A 16,098-nucleotide genomic window follows, 5' to 3' on the forward strand; every position below is an offset into this window, starting at 1 on the left:
CTTGAGTCCGCAGGCTGACGCTCTATCCACTGAGCCAAACCGGTTAGTTCAAAATAGGTCTTTATGACCAAGAGTCTACCACTAGGTCCAACAAATAGCAGCTTCAAAGAATAAACACATTATATTGCACAGTTTCTGAGGGTTGGGAATCCTTGAACAACTTAGGATGGATGTGACTCAGGTTCTCTCATTAGGTGACTGTCAAGATAGCTGGGACTCTGTTGTCTGAAGGCTTGAGTAGAGCTGGAAAATTGGCTTGCAAGACATACTCATTACATAGCTACTAAAAAAGGCTATATTTCTTTTTAAATTGAATTTATTGGGGTGACCTTGGTTCACAAAACCATAAGGTTTCAAGTGTACAATTCAACAAAGAGGTTTTAGCTTCTTGTCACATGATCCTTTCAACAGGGCTGCTCCTGATATGATGGCTGGCATTCCCATATCAAATGACCTGAAAGAGAAAAAGAAGGAAGAAGCCACACCACCTTTTATGAACTAGACTCAGAAGTGGCATACCATCATTTCCACTGTCTTTCACTGGTCACACAAATCAACTGTGAGACAACGTGGGAGGAATTTATACAAAGTTACGTGAATTTTAAAGTGGGAATCATTGGTGAACATCTAGCATTTGGCTATAATGCACACTTTATGGATTTTCACCTTTATAATAACAAAGACTGATAATATAAGACACACCTCTTTGAGAACTGTAAAATTTATAAGTACATTTACAATTGTTACTATGTGACCTAAGACAGGACAAGGCAATGTAGAGAGTAGGGTTGGTGCCTATATAATCTCATTTCACACACCTTGACATGAATTGGCAAACTATGGCCTGTGGAGCAAATTTGTCCCACCATTTATTTTTCTAAATAAAATTCCCTTGTAACACAGCTAAGCCATTCATTTACATACTATCTATGTTTTCTTTTTGCACTGCAATGGCAGAGTTTCAACAGAGACTAGCCCACAAAGCTAAAAACATTTATGATTCATTTTTTATAAAATGCTTTGAAGATATAAAGAGAAAAAATTCAAAAACTCCAAAATTACGGAAATGTAAAGGGTGGGTAAATATTCCAAATATTTCCAAATATGTAAAGAGATGATAAGGCACCAATGAGCATACTTATATAATGCTTTTAATAAGGGAAAATCATCCGATACAGCAGGTGAAAGAGAATTCAAATGAGTTGGGGACTGAGAAACATCCAGGAATAAACTTCCCAATGTTATTCTTATTTACACAAAGATAATTTTTCTCTGGATAAAACTGCTGATATTTGTTCTGACATTTATGTGATGAAATTTGGTTTCAGGAGAGCTGAGGCAGAAGTTTCCTGCAGAGTTTGGTCATATAATGGAGACAGATGTCTAATCAATTATCTCCACTGTAAGTTATCAATAAACAAATTAGCCTTTGAGTCTTTTGAACTTAAAAAAAACCTTACCATAAATAATTAGTTAGTTAGTTAGTTGGTTGTTTAGTTCACTGTCCTTACCATGACCAAGAGGCAAAAACTGATGCTCAAATATCTCGAGATAAGCAGAAAGCTGTCCTGACCCCATTGTAAAATAACCCCATTGGGTAAATTTAGATGTCACTAATGGAGTAACTAAGAATGAATATTTTGGGGTAACCATAAAACCACAATGAGATACCACCTCACTCCTCACAGCTTTCAGAATGGGAACGGAGAGGGGTGGCCTCTGGGAGCTGAGGGCCTCAGTCTCACAACCACAAGGAACTAAATTATGCCAAAAGCCTGAATGAGCTTGGAATAGAACTCTGAGATTCTGATGAGAAAGCAGGCTGGTGAAGACCTTGGTTCTAGGCTTATAAAGCCACAGATAAGGAAACAACTAAGCCATACCCAATTCCTGATCCAAAGATAATATCAGACAATAAACATGTACTGTTGTAAGTTCCTAACCCTCTCATAAGCTGTCATGAACCCACACATAGCATGTATTATATACTCTAAGGCAGCGGTTCTCAACCTGTGGGTTGCGACCCCTTTGGGGGTCGAATGACCCTTTCACAGGGGTCGCCTAAGACCATCAGAACACACATACATACTTACATATTGTTTTTGTGATCAATCACTATGCTTTAATTATGTTCAATTTGTAACAATGAAAAAACATCCTGTATATCAGATATTTACATTACGATTCATAACAGTAGCAAAATTCCAGTTATGAAGTAGCAATGAAAATAATTGTATGGTTGGGGTCACCACAACATGAGGAACTGTATTAAAGGGCTGAGGCATCAGGACGGTTGAGAAACACTGCTCTAAGGGTTACATATTTAGGGTTACAGGACAAAATTAAGAAGTCTACACGGACTATTGCCATGTTATTTTGTATGTTTCTTAGACATTTCCTCATCCTCTCCAAGTGGTTTTACATCTAACACTTCGAGTCACTCAACTAAATCCTTCTATGCGCATAATCCCATTCCAAGAAAAAAAATAGAGAACAAAAGAAAAAAATAAAGTGTCTATCCCCAGAGAATATATTAGAAATCTCATGTCAGAGGGAAAAAATACTTAGTAGAAAGACCTTTATGTAAAAGAAGTCATTCCCATCCCAAAGATTATAGAGAGACTTTCAGGACGAAGGAAAGCAGAATGCAGGGAAGAGTGGGAGGAATAATATTAAACATGAAATGGGTCACATGGTCAAGGCCTGAGTATGACTAGTAAAAGGGGACCATGCTGTGAGAGAGACACACGCCATGGGTGACTAGAATCCTCCATTCAATCCACTTTCCATTGGAATATTCAGAAATTATATGGAAGCTGAAAAACCTCAGAGCTATAATTGGGAGGCAACAGTAATTTTCTTCTTCCAGTGGAGACAAATTTTGACATAGATTAGTCTCTGAAATTAGACATCATCTATCATATTTATCATCTTGTGCTTCCTCACTGCTCCTGCAACTGTGGTGAAAGTTCAAGAGCTCTCAAAAAAAAAAAAAAAAAAAAAAAAAAGGAAGGTTGGGCTCTGCACACCTCATAGGTGATGATGTGCAACTAGCAATTTGAACCTACATTTGGATGTGGCTAAATGAAAATAGTTGACATTCATCCAGACAGAAATTATAACAATGGAACATCCTTGGTTCATTGCAGAGGAAAACACTCTAAGCAAGAAAATAAACAAATAAACAAGAATCCCAAAGGAAATTGCTTCATGGGAGGAGGACAGGGAGATGGGAGAGTTGGAACAGAAAACTACTCATTTAATTATAATCTCATCGATACTGTTTTTAAAATTGCATTTAAAGTGTATTGCTTGGGAATCATGTGGACAATAAAGCCAAAACATAAAATATCCAGGAAGAACAATGTATGTTCGCTTAGTTCCAGTTAAACATTTGAAAAATGTTTTAGTCTGTCCTGTGTTGTTGTTGTTTTTTCATAATATAAACTTAAGTGTATTTTTCCCAAGTCAATCTTTATACATGAAAGTAAAGAGTTCAGCTTTAGTCTTATTATATTTATATAATGACAAATAAAAGATCTTTTCTTCTTCCTGGCTCATTATATATTAAAAATCAATTTGAGTTCTTAATTATTATTAATTGAAATATAAAACTACTGAATACATAAACATGTCAATAAAAATTTCTAAATATGTCTATACAACAATTAACCAAAAAGAAAGGAAACTGGATTCTGAAGTCTGTGAGACTATAAAAACCTCATCCAGATCTCAAGACTTGGACCTCATTGTGTTCCTAGCCCTTCTATGACACATTCAGAAACCCCTCTATAAAATGGTTCACTCTCTCTTCCACAAAAAAAAAGGGAATTGTTCATATTTTACACCTAACTTTTAAGAAAAGGTTCTTGGGATGATTAGGGATTAAGATCTTCAATGCACTTGCAAATCTTTTATCGATTGATAAAAAAGAGTGAAGTAAAGAAAAAGGTATTGTCAATGTATGTGATCAGGACGTCGAGTCCCTTTGCCCTTGGGAATTCTGAAAGCAATTAAACAGGAATCACATATTTGACCAAAGACTTAAAATCATCTTACAGAACTCAGGAGCATCAAGAGAAAACACAAATGTGTGCCCTCTGGAGCTGGAAGATACACCTGAGGAAACTTATATGGCACTTTCAACTGTACATTAACGCATGTAGAAGTGTAGGTATCCAGAAAGGACTACCAGGAATGTGAGATGAAGATGGGAATTCCCAATATAGTACTCCACACAAAGGTCTGAAATGATGTTGGTGTATACTATTTAATGTAAATTGTTTTATTTAATTTCTGCAGAGAAAATTTACCAGAATGCATACATGACAATATTGATCATATGCACTAAATTAAAATATTTATGAAATTATTTACCTGAGGTTTTATAATTTCAGGTATAAATGCATGCATTTCATCAATTTTAAAACATATGTTTTCGCCCTGACTGGTTCGGCTCAGTGGATAGAGCGTCGGCCTGCGGACTGAAGGGTCCCAGGTTCGATTCCAGTCAAGGGCATGTACCTTGGTTGCGGCATCCTCAGTAGGGGGTGTGCAGGAGGCAGCTGATCGATGTTTCTCTCTCATTGATGTTTCTAACTCTATCCCTCTCCCTTCCTCTCTGTGAAAAATCAATAAAACATATATTTTTTAAAAAACATGTTTTCAAATATATGAAAATTGCATGATAAGATGTAATATGAAACATTTTACAGATCTCAGAAATAGATAATTAGTAATGATGCAAGAGGTAGACTTACCATTTTTAGTAATACTGGACCTTCATTGCCCACCCTTCTGCCCTAAGCAACACCTAAGTAAGCTGTTGTTTACAGATATAATAACTTTCATCTGTGCAGGGTTCTTGCAAAACAGCATTGGGTGAGTTATACATCATGCAGTGTCCTGCATTTACATGTTCAGTGAATGCAAATCTGTGATGAAAAATAAAATGTTATAAAGAAAATGAAAATGTCCTATCTGAAATAAAAGATATATTTGCTAATTAGGAAGACAAATCAGAGCATAATAGTGTAGTTGTATGATGCTACAAATACTACGTTTGTGAGTGGAAGCAATATTCCAAGATTACAAATATACAGAAAATAAACTCAGATTATATAAAACATGGGAGGAAGCTGAAAATATTGGGTCCCACCAGAAAAAAAAAAAAGAATGGCTATCCTGCTTTTCCTGGACAGTTTATGTGTGAGAGGGCAGCTTTTTATCTCTTACGTTGTTGCTAATTATCTGCTCATACAAGGTCTGGTACAAAGGTAAAACGAAAAGTCAAAACCTATTTTATGGTCCACAGTCCAGTAACTTCATGTCACTTGAACATTTACTTGGATGTTCTAGATAAGGGTAAAACTGTTGTTCTCTTGTACCTAATCTCTTTTCTGTATTCTCATGCTCCAAAAAGGTTTATCCTAGCTACAGTGTTCCTGGAATTTATATTCTCTGAGTACTAAGGATAAACCCATAAAGAACAGGAAAGGCTTGACCATCAGTAACTTACAGATCTTTGGAGAAAGCAGAGCCATCCTCCCACAACCAGGCATGATTTTTTTCAGAGTAAGAGAGTCCAATCCAGTAAAAACGTCTACTGTATTGTATAAACTGCTGCTTTGAAACAGAGACAAATATATTAATCTAATTTGAATCTACTCTACAAATAAAGTACTTTCAAGAAAGTTAGTGTCCAGAATCATATCCAGACTCTAAATCAATCAAACTGAAATCATTTTAAGTCTAGAACAGTAAGTATGGTCACGTCTCATAATGTTCTTGCATATGAGGTCCATTCATTCACGGAGAAAGAAAATATCACAAATCTCAATTCTTGAATGAATGGAAAACTTCATAAAGGGGTTAGATTTTCATGGAACAGTTCCTTCACAGAAGATCAACCATAAAATTTGATCCCAAGTCAAAAGCATCTTGAGGAATAATTTTTCAGATAGAACCTTTTCGTCCTATACTCCCCACAAGTTCCTCATGCAACTGGAGAACTATTTCACTTGTCTTAAGAGTTGGATAACTATTATAATCATGCTTTCATATTCGTTCCTTCTTATATCCCAGAATAATCGCAACGGCTATATAATTACAAAAATTATATATTCAGCCGAAACCGGTTTGGCTCAGTGGATAGAGCGTCAGCCTGCGGACTGAGAGGTCCCGGGTTCAATTCCGGTCAAGGGCATGTACCTGGGTTGCGGGCACATCCCCGGTGGGGAATGTGCAAGAGGCAGCTGATCGATGTTTCTCTCTCATCGATGTTTCTAACTCTCTCTATCTCTCTCCCTTCCTCCCTGTGAAAAATTAATAAAATATATTTTTTAAAAAAAATTATATATTCAATTAAAACTAAAAATTGAAAACTTGCTTAATTGGTTCTTTGAATAAAAATAATGACTATTTCTTCTTTGATTTCTCTCTAAAATGCTTCTTGTACTTTATCTGGCATCTATCTTAATTTTTATTCCTATAATATAAATTTTTGAGAAATTTTGTGTTGGTTTTATAATGATTGTTCTAAGGAATAAAAAATTAATAAGTCATTATTAGGTCAAATATAACCATCCATTTACTATCTGAAAAGGCTTGAATCAAAGTAATCAGCTTATTTAGTTAATATGTTATCCTAGGCCAAAGACAATATAAAAAAAACAAAATGAAACACATGCCAGATCGTCTTTGTTTTTCAACTGAAGTAGACTGGAATTCTGAGAAGCACAGAAATCCCTACTTTCTGCCCAAGTTTTTTTTTCATTGGAAATGAAGTAACATTTGCATTGGTACCCAATCCACTTTTCTTGGCAAAAATAGCTGCCAGAGCCTAAAAGAAAAAAATAAAACTTGACTGATGACATTGGAGATTCAATTTTTTTAAGCACTATTTACTCATTCAAAAATCATTTTATTTTTTTTCTACAAATATTTTTGAGAGACTACTTTAGAGGATAGTCATGTGAATGAATCATGGGCATTATAGTCTAGAGATAGCATCAGAATTATCAATCTGTTATTAATCATATTTAATGCTAGTTTGGATAAGTATACATAAGAAATTCAGTATGTTAAAATATCCTATAGTAGAGTGTAGGAAGTGGCCCCAAAGTTGAGCTCTGCTGTCTAGATAGGATTAATTAGATGGAAGAGATATTTATGGGAGAAAGACATTTTAACATATTTCCTGAGTCAGAAATAAATATGGTACATTGGGAGAATTATAATATATATTTTTGATATTTTATCTTCAAATTGAAGATAAATAAAGCAATTAGTTTGAAGACCAATCATACAGTTAACTGGTAATAGTGCCTTGAACATTTTATCCTCAGCGATAGGTGTAATGATACATGGTATGTACTCAAATCTTTGCCAAGTGAATGGTGCTCAAATTATAGAGTAGAATGGTCATTACATGGGGAGGGGATGGGGGTAAATGGAGAGAAGTTGGAAATAAACTTCCAGTTAGAAGGTCAGTGTTCTGAGGGTCCACGGAATAACATTGGGATTATTTAACAATACTGTATTGTGCACTTGTAAGTTGCTAAAGGGTAGATGTTAAATGTCCTCAGGACAAAAAGGAAATGCAATTATGTGATATGATGGAGGTATTAGCTAGAGCTAGAGTCATCATCATATTATAATATATAAGTGTATCAATATCAACACATTGTATATTTTAAACTTATACTAGTACAATGTTATATATCAATTATATCGCAATAAAGCTGGAAAATACCTCAAGAAGAAAAAGATAAATAAAGTACTATTTGATCATAGAAGATGATGAGACAACTTGGAGAGAATTTGGAAAAATGCATTAAAAAAATTGGACTCAGAGTTGGCTTACAATGTAAAAGTAGGTTCAGATTTGTAGAAATATCTGCACTATATTCTGAGTCACGTAAGAAATGAAGCAAAGGTAAAGAGATATATAAATATAAGTTATGAGCAAACACTGGTAGATAATAAGGATTAGCTGTAATATGTACTATAATTTTTTTGATTTGTTATTTAAATATTAGCACTCATACAGGAAAACCATGTCATTTCAGGCCAATATTTTCCTTATTACTTAAATATATAAATGATGCACATTCAATGTACTAATAATTTAATAATTCTTACATTAGAGAACAAAGCAATGAGACTATTCTACAATTAGCAGATAAACTTCTATTTTACTAAGTGTAATATTCTATCACACTTCTGTGCGAGAAAAACAAGAAACTATTTCATGCTCTATCAAAACTAATATTTTCCAAATTATGGAACCTACCTTTCTGAGGTTCCATGGTTGTGGGTCCTGGAGACGGTGTTGGCTGAACACTTTGTTTAGTAAGTGCTGTGAGAAATAATTAGAAATTTACTTAATTAGGTACAGGTTTTTAAAATAGAACAATATCATACATTAGTAAAATGAAATATTTCTTATTGAATGGCTTCATTCCAGTCTTGATCTTTATATCTACTTGCCTAGAAAAGCTTACCATTTTTCAACACAATTCCCAAAGTAGCCATCAGCACAAGACACGTTACTCCTAAGACCCCAGAAATCAACCTCCACGGAGTGCTCTGAAAAGCTGTAGAGAAAGGGGGGTAGAGGGATGAGTTTAATAACAAACACAGAAGCTAAAGTGCTTATATGCAGAAACTAGAGAGGGAATCCAAAAATTTATTCGATTTGAAAACCCAACTATCTTGCCAATGAAACATTGAAAAATGAAGACATCCCATTGAGAATTCCACCCAAAAGTAAATAATTTACATGATGTACTTTATTCTTTAGGAAGGTTACCCATATCTTTTCTTCTTTACCAGCTCTTTCTCAGAAAGCGGATTCAACATTTATTTTTAATTTGGCAAAGAAGCCCAGAGATCTGGAGTAAGAAGAAATGAACAGGCACCCAGCTCTGTTTTATGGGCTTACAAAACAAACATTTACTTAAATTTTCTCAACAAAAATCACAAGATAGTAGTATGATTCCCATTAGGTAGATGAGAAAATTTAGAACTTATTATTAATATTATTTTCTCAAGATATCAAAACTAGCAAGTGCCCAAGTCAGAAATCAAACGAAAGTTTGTCTAAGATCAGAGTCTTTATTTAATATATTCTGTCATTGTCACAACATACTTGGGAGCATGTCCTTTTGAGACTACTCTGAGAAAGGTCAGGTGCTCCTAGATTTGTAGAGATTTGACAGGGAAGAAAAGACATTGGAGTATCTGGATCAAAGCATGTTCAATACATGGGGAGCTGGGTTTATATCACATTGGATTATGATGCATAAGCAACAATTTTTTACAAGAACATTATATTACCTAATACCTCATATTCCGTGCTTATAACCATTTTCCCTACAACAATTCAACATTAGGAGATTCTGCATTAACATCAGCACACTCCTAAAATGTCATTAAAAACAGACCAATGTGTCAAACTGTCAATCTGGTTGGTGTTTGGACTTCACAACCCAAATGCAAAATTTTAAAACAGCACTTGTAAGCACTGTATCTTAAATATTTGGCATTCTCTATTTTACTAGAGAATGTTGCTCATAATTTAACCTGGAAAATTCAGTTCTCATTTAGAATTTAGAGCTTTCCCTGCCATTAGTCACTTTTTAAACCTGTTGGGAAAGCTTCACAAAATCATTTCCAAGTTACAGAATGAAGAGTCAGAGAAGTAAAATTAAATGGGAAAGGCTGATACACGGGAAGCCTAACATTTTCCATATTATTTTCTTAAAGCATGCCCTGAAATGAGCTATACCCACAAGACATGGTTTCCATTTATATTTACTTCTAAATTTTTCATTCAGGCCGACATACCTGCCATGAGAAATGTTGTTCCAGTGTGGACACAGATAAGTCACGATGTTTGTTTGTTTAAGAAGAACGGTGTTGAATCACAGAATTGAGCTGAAGGCTCAGAACCTGAAAGTTGTGTATGAAGAAATTCAAAAGGAAAAGGAAAAGAAAAAAAATTGTGTATTTTAGTGATATTCTTGGTGTTCCGGAAACCACAATACAGGAAATTGTCACTACACTTGTGTAATGCAAATTCTCTGACAATCAGAAGGAAAAAAAAGTAAAAGGTTTTTTTAACGTTTGAACAGGGATCACCTTTTAAAACTATTGGGAAAATGGGAAAAAAGATGGGCAAACCAAAGGTAAATTTGCTTAGTATAATAAAGTGCCACAAGAATTTTCTCCTTTAAATAATGATAAACATTTATAATTTACCTGTGTTGAACACAGATTCAATTACTTGGCATATATTAGCACATTTGTTTCTGAATATTGCTTAATAATAAAGATACATAAATATACTTATTTTTCTGATGAGAAAATGAAGGCAGAACTAAAGACATGACCAAGGTCATTAAGTTTGAGACTATCTTTCTCCAGAGCACACATGCAATGTATTTCAAGTCAGACCTATCCCTCTGTGTCTATGTTTTGAGGTTTTGATTTCTTTTCTTTAGCACAGAGTGGTTGCTATTTCCATCTCTCATTGTGTCCTTCTGATCCCTGCCTCATTAACCCCCGTATGGAAGGTGAAGGTCAAAAAGGTAGAACCAGAGTGATTTTCCATTACTGTTCCATCCATGCTCGCGCACGCGCGCGCGCGCGCGCACACACACACACACACACACACACACACACACACACACACCTATGTTCTGCAACAGCCTCAGTTGGTCTATGCCCACCCTTCAGTGGCTCATTCAGGTGAGCCCCAAAGCTTTTTTCAACATTTAACTCTCCATTGTTCAATCCCATTCAAGTTCTTTGAACTGCAGCTGCTTTATTACCCTTATTTGTACTGTATTTAAGTATTATATTTTTACTGGATTCTCTCACTCAGATAGCATACTGATAGCTCAGTTTACAAGTTTTTCTCTTCAGAAGAATAACCTTATTAGTGGGAAATTCAAATGTGGGACAAATGGGTGAATAAAAATCTGAAGAGTAGAGACTTTTGAGAGTGGGTGGGTGGGTGGCTGAGATCAGTCAAACATGACACAGATAATACTGTGGTAAAGGCCTGGGGAGGGGAGTGGAGGCAGGCTAGAAGGGGTCAATGGGTCCTTTATAATAAATGGCTAATATGCAAATTGACCGAACGGCTGAATGACCGGTCACTATGACACGCACTGACCACCAGGGGCAGATGCCCAATGCAGAAGCTGACCTCTGGTCAGTGCACTCCCACAGGGGGAGTGCTGTTCAGCCAGAAGCTGGGTTCATGGCTGGCAATGGCAGTGGAGAATGAGTGGCGGTGGCAGGAGCCTCTCTTGGCTCTGCGGCAGCGCTAAAAATGTCTGACTGATAGCTTAGGCCTGCCAAAGTCAGCAGTCAGACATCCCCCCAAGAGCTCCCAGACTGTGAGAGCGTGCAGGCTGGGCTGAGGGACCCCCTCAAGTGCACAAATTTTGTACACCAGACCTCTAGTATATAATTACAACAATAAAGATTTTTTTTAAAAATAGAGACCTTGATCTGTAATTAAATATCTGGAAATACAATCTAATATTTACCATCAAATGAATCAGACTCTCATATAAGTTTCTTGTTGTTTATAATATTTATTTCAAGCATTATAGTAGTACCATATATGAAACTCATTGTAAGAGATGGGCTACTCAACAACCAAGAAACAAACAAAACAAAAAACAAGGAATGTGATTTTAGTATCCATGAGTTAAGTTTTCTATCTGTTTAATTTGCATTGTGTGCATATAGATGCTGTCACTGAACCATGAAATTGCTAAAATTTTAATTCTTGCCTGAGGTTGTAAGCATGAAAATTCTTCATCTACATTTTACGCGAATTCAAGTTAAGAAAGGTAATTTAAAAGTGATCCTTTGTCTACTTGAAGTCTATTCAATTTTACTTTTAATTAAATTTATTGGAGTGACATTGGTAAATAAAATTATGTATATTTCAAGAGTAAAATCTTATGATACAGAATCTGTATATCACATGGTGTTTATCACCCCAAGTCAAAATTCCTCTGATCCCCTTTACTACCTCCTCACACCCTTTCCCTCTGGTAACCACAATACTGTTATTTATGTCTATGAATTTTAGTTTGTGTTTTTCATTTTTTCACTTGTTACTTTCAGTTTTATGTCCTACATATGGGTGAAATCGTTTGTTTCTTGACTTTTCCTATCTGACTAATTTCACTTAACATGTTATTCTCAAGATCCATCCATGTTGTCACAAATGGGAGTATTTCATCTTTCTTTTGACTGAGTAGTATTCAAGAATAAAAATGGTTTTTGCTTGATAATTACACTGCCCTTGTACTCTAGGAAATAAAAGTGTTTCCTTGTCCTGTATTGGCCCATTGTGTGATAAAATGGTGAGATCAAGTCATATGCATCTCAAATGTATTTTTAGTGCTTGAAATATGCAATTACATGTAAAATAAGAATATTTCTCCAAGCCCTAGCCTTTTTAGCTCAGTGGATAGAGCATTGTCCTGCAGACCAAAGGGTCCTAGGTTCAATTCTGGTCAAGGACATGTACCTCGGTTGCAGGCTCCCCCCTGGCCTGGGCCCTGGTCAGGGTGGGTGCAGGAGGCAACAAATTGATGCATTTCTCTCACATTAATATTTCTCTCTTCCACTCTCTCTAAAAATAAATGGAAAAATATCTTCAGAAGGGATTTAAAAAAATATCTCTCTCCAAGTCTTTTTAATATATCTGTATAACATTATCATAAAAGTGAGTTTTGTATGACACATGATGTTTAGAAAAAGTGTTTTCTGGATTAATCAGGAAGGAAAAGGACAAATGAGTGACTCCTTTACTGAGGTTTATAAGCAAAAATAACCAAGAAAAAGTAAAAAGTGATGAATTAAAGTAACAAGGGTATAGATTATGTTTCTTTGGGGAAAATCTGGAAGCAATCACTGTGTGAACATAGTTTCAAAGCAAAAGGTTCAAATTATATTTAATAAAATACAATAAAATCAGAAATTTTAAAAATACGTTTTATTCTTTATATTTCAAGTAGGGACACAAATTTAATCAGTAACAATATAAGTGGCTTAAAATGTATTTGTGTAATGTTTGTTACAATAAGATAAAATACACAACAATACATTTAAACATACTTTCTCCTGTTAACCTCTTTTTTCACTTTTTGTTTGGAAATGAATGAAGATTGACAGAAAGTTACAGAAATAATGCAGCATAGAGAGCTACCTGTACCTTTCACTTAGTCTTCTCCAATCATGATATCTTACTTAGAGTATGTTATCAAACCCAAGACATTGACATTAATTCACAGGCTTTATTCAGATTTTACCATTTTTATAAGCACCCATTTGCTTTTAAATTATTGTAAACACTGCCACATGAACTCTGTTTTTATATTCTAGAAAATAATTTCCAACAATTATTTTGTTACTCAGAAGTATCATTGTTAAGGAAAAGGCAAGATATATAACGAAACTTTTTCTTTGTTTACCAACTTTCATTTTATTGAGTTGGTTCCATAGAGGAGAATTTTAACCTTTATTGAGTACATCATTACATGCCTATTGTAGTGTTTAATGTAAATACCTTACTTAGTACATGAGCACACATTAAGTGTATCAGTACATTTAATCCTAGTGAAGTATTTTGGCATTTCACTATTTTACTGACAAAGAAATGCATTAATGCACAGAAATTCTCTTATGTGCAATACTTTAATTTGCAGATGACAAAGGTATACCTAGCAACAGGAAATCCTTACATGTCTCCCACATCTAAATATCCTTGTCCTAGAAACAAAAATCCTGACATTCTCTTAAACTGAGTAACCAGTGTCTTATTGGTCATTCAGTTCCACGGATGGGCCTTTCCTTGATTAGGATTTTTCTTTATGGCTCTCTAAGGAATAGAGAGAATCACCTTGCAGCTCTAGTCAAGCAAGGAAATATTTGCTATTGCTAGGTGCTTATTTTCCTTTCTTTTGCAACACATTATCTTAATTGATCTCTGACATGTTACCCAATATCTTTGCAACTATAATATGGGATTTAGATACTGCATTGTTTGTTTTACAAGTATGGTAGCATTTCACAGTTGCAGTTTTAACTGACATTTACAAATTCACGCATGGATATTGACCAGAGACATCACACAAAAAGCATGAAATGTACCAAGAGAACTGCTTTCCATCAAAAAAAAAAAAAAAGCAGACAAACAAGAAATAAAACAAAAGCAGCACCAATTCTGACTGCAGTTCAAGAACGGTTTAATCAGAATCAAATGTGAAAGTTTTGGATGAATTTAGATCTTTCTCAGCACTTGACTCTGCCTAATAGCTACTTTATAGAATGAAATGTCTACACAGAAAAAGAAGCATCGAATAAGGGTGATCTAATTGGTGATGCACATTTTGGAGAAAGCACTTGCATTCTCAGATTGTTTAGGGCAGAGATTTTCAACCTTTTTCATCTCGTGACACACGCAAACTAATTACTAAAATTCTGTGGCACGCCAAAAAATATATTTTCTGGCAATCTGACAAAAAAAATAGGTATCATTTTGATTCATTCACACCAGAAAACTGTTGTGTTGACTGTTGTCATTTTTTTATTTGACAATCTAAGGGAAAGGAGGTCAGTGCACCCTAATAGTCAGGTATTGCACGTTTGAACATCGCTGGTTTCGGGCAAGGAGAAGTTTATAAAGCCAGAGTGAAGAAAACGTACAATTTGTTTCAAAATTTCTAAATTTCGGCTGTGGAGCTCATCTCCTATGTAATAAGTCGCAGCACGTGAGACTTAGGTGTAGACATCTCACCTCGGCGCTGCAAAGAGCTGGCTGGCTGCAGCTGCGGCTTGTCAGTCCTCACGTAGCTGGAAACGGTGTCTCTGTGGTGAGCTGTTGGGTAGGCCGTGGGGTTCTCACTCTCAAACTGTGACAGCTTGGTCACTCCTTGAACTTTAAAGCTCAACTATTTTTACTAAATATCCTTAAAATGGCACTGAGCCCCTTTCTCGAACTGTATGCAAAAACAGCTACAGTGGAAAGCTCAAGGGTCAGCATCTGTTGATGAAATTTGGGCATAAAGAAGAAGAAACAAGGGAAGTAAAAGGATTCTGTAGGAAGAGTAAGTCGCATCAGTACCCAAGAAGCAGGTTATTCAGATCAGTAAAAACCTTTCAGTCCAGAGAACTCACCTTTTAATTTTTGTACTTAACTCTTATCTGGTGAGCGTCAATCAAATTCACACATTACCAAGTTCCCGTATCCTGAAATAAATCTGAGAAAAAAAGAATCATAAAGGATTATTGTTCAAATTTTATGTTTTCTCATTATTTAGTAGAAAAGTAGTCCATAATTTATTATACTCAATCATTATGTGTGAAACAGTAAGACAATTTTGGGGGGATTACTATACACCAGTGTTGTGTTGGATATTTTAATCTTCATAACCTATGTTATTAATACTATTGTTTCTTAAATTTCATAGTTGAAGACACAGAATGTTATAGAGGAAATGTGATTAAAGTTAAGTAGCTAGCAGTGGCTGAGCTGAGCATCACTAAGGTTGTCTACCTCTATAGAACAATATGTAGGGATATGTTTAACATAATTCTAAGGGAATATATCATTTTGCCTCAATTATCTTCGTAATTTTTAGTACTTGTTTATTTATATACTAGAGGCCCAGTGCACAAAATTCATGCGGGGGGGGGGGTGGGGGGGATCCCCTCAGCCCGGCCTACACCCTCTCCTATCTAGCAACCCTCGGGGGATGTCCAACTGCCAGCAGTCGGACATCTCTCTTGCAATCCATGACCACTGGCTCCATAACCACAGATGTATTAGATCAAGCATGTCAAACTCAAAGGCTAACATAGGCCAAATAAACAAGGTTTAAGTTTATGTGGGCTGCAAAAAAATAAAAGCTTCAATTTTCATAGAAATGTAGGTATATTTCGATAGAGACATGCTGAATACAAAAGGCTGAAATAAATGAGTAATTGCTAACATAAAATAATAGAACATTTTAATAAAAATTAATATTTTTCTTGAACATATACTTACCAGACACTGAATAGCTA

At 35.3% G+C, this 16,098-nt stretch overlaps 1 protein-coding gene across 2 annotated transcripts; it reads right to left on the reverse strand.

The window, feature by feature from the left end:
* Positions 1–307: 307 nt before the first annotated feature.
* On the reverse strand, positions 308–9,985 carry LOC308536284 (natural killer cells antigen CD94-like). 2 transcript variants are annotated; one of them, XR_013997334.1, is made up of 7 exons: positions 9,850–9,985; positions 8,505–8,597; positions 8,294–8,359; positions 6,690–6,841; positions 5,519–5,622; positions 4,761–4,934; positions 308–454 (listed from the first exon to the last, which is right to left on the reverse strand). XR_013997334.1 is itself a non-coding variant. In XM_081115395.1 (6 exons), exons 1-6 carry the CDS (start codon positions 9,854–9,856, stop codon positions 367–369), a joined length of 510 nt encoding a protein of 169 aa, XP_080971521.1. In that variant the 5' UTR covers positions 9,857–9,985; the 3' UTR covers positions 308–366. The 2 variants fall into 2 exon arrangements, 1 of the variants encoding a protein (XP_080971521.1); XM_081115395.1 differs by lacking the exon at positions 4,761–4,934.
* Positions 9,986–16,098: the final 6,113 nt, after the last annotated feature.

Source organism: Myotis nattereri, assembly GCF_964212035.1.
Source record: "Myotis nattereri genome assembly, chromosome: 2".
Taxonomy (NCBI): Eukaryota; Metazoa; Chordata; class Mammalia; order Chiroptera; family Vespertilionidae; genus Myotis; species Myotis nattereri.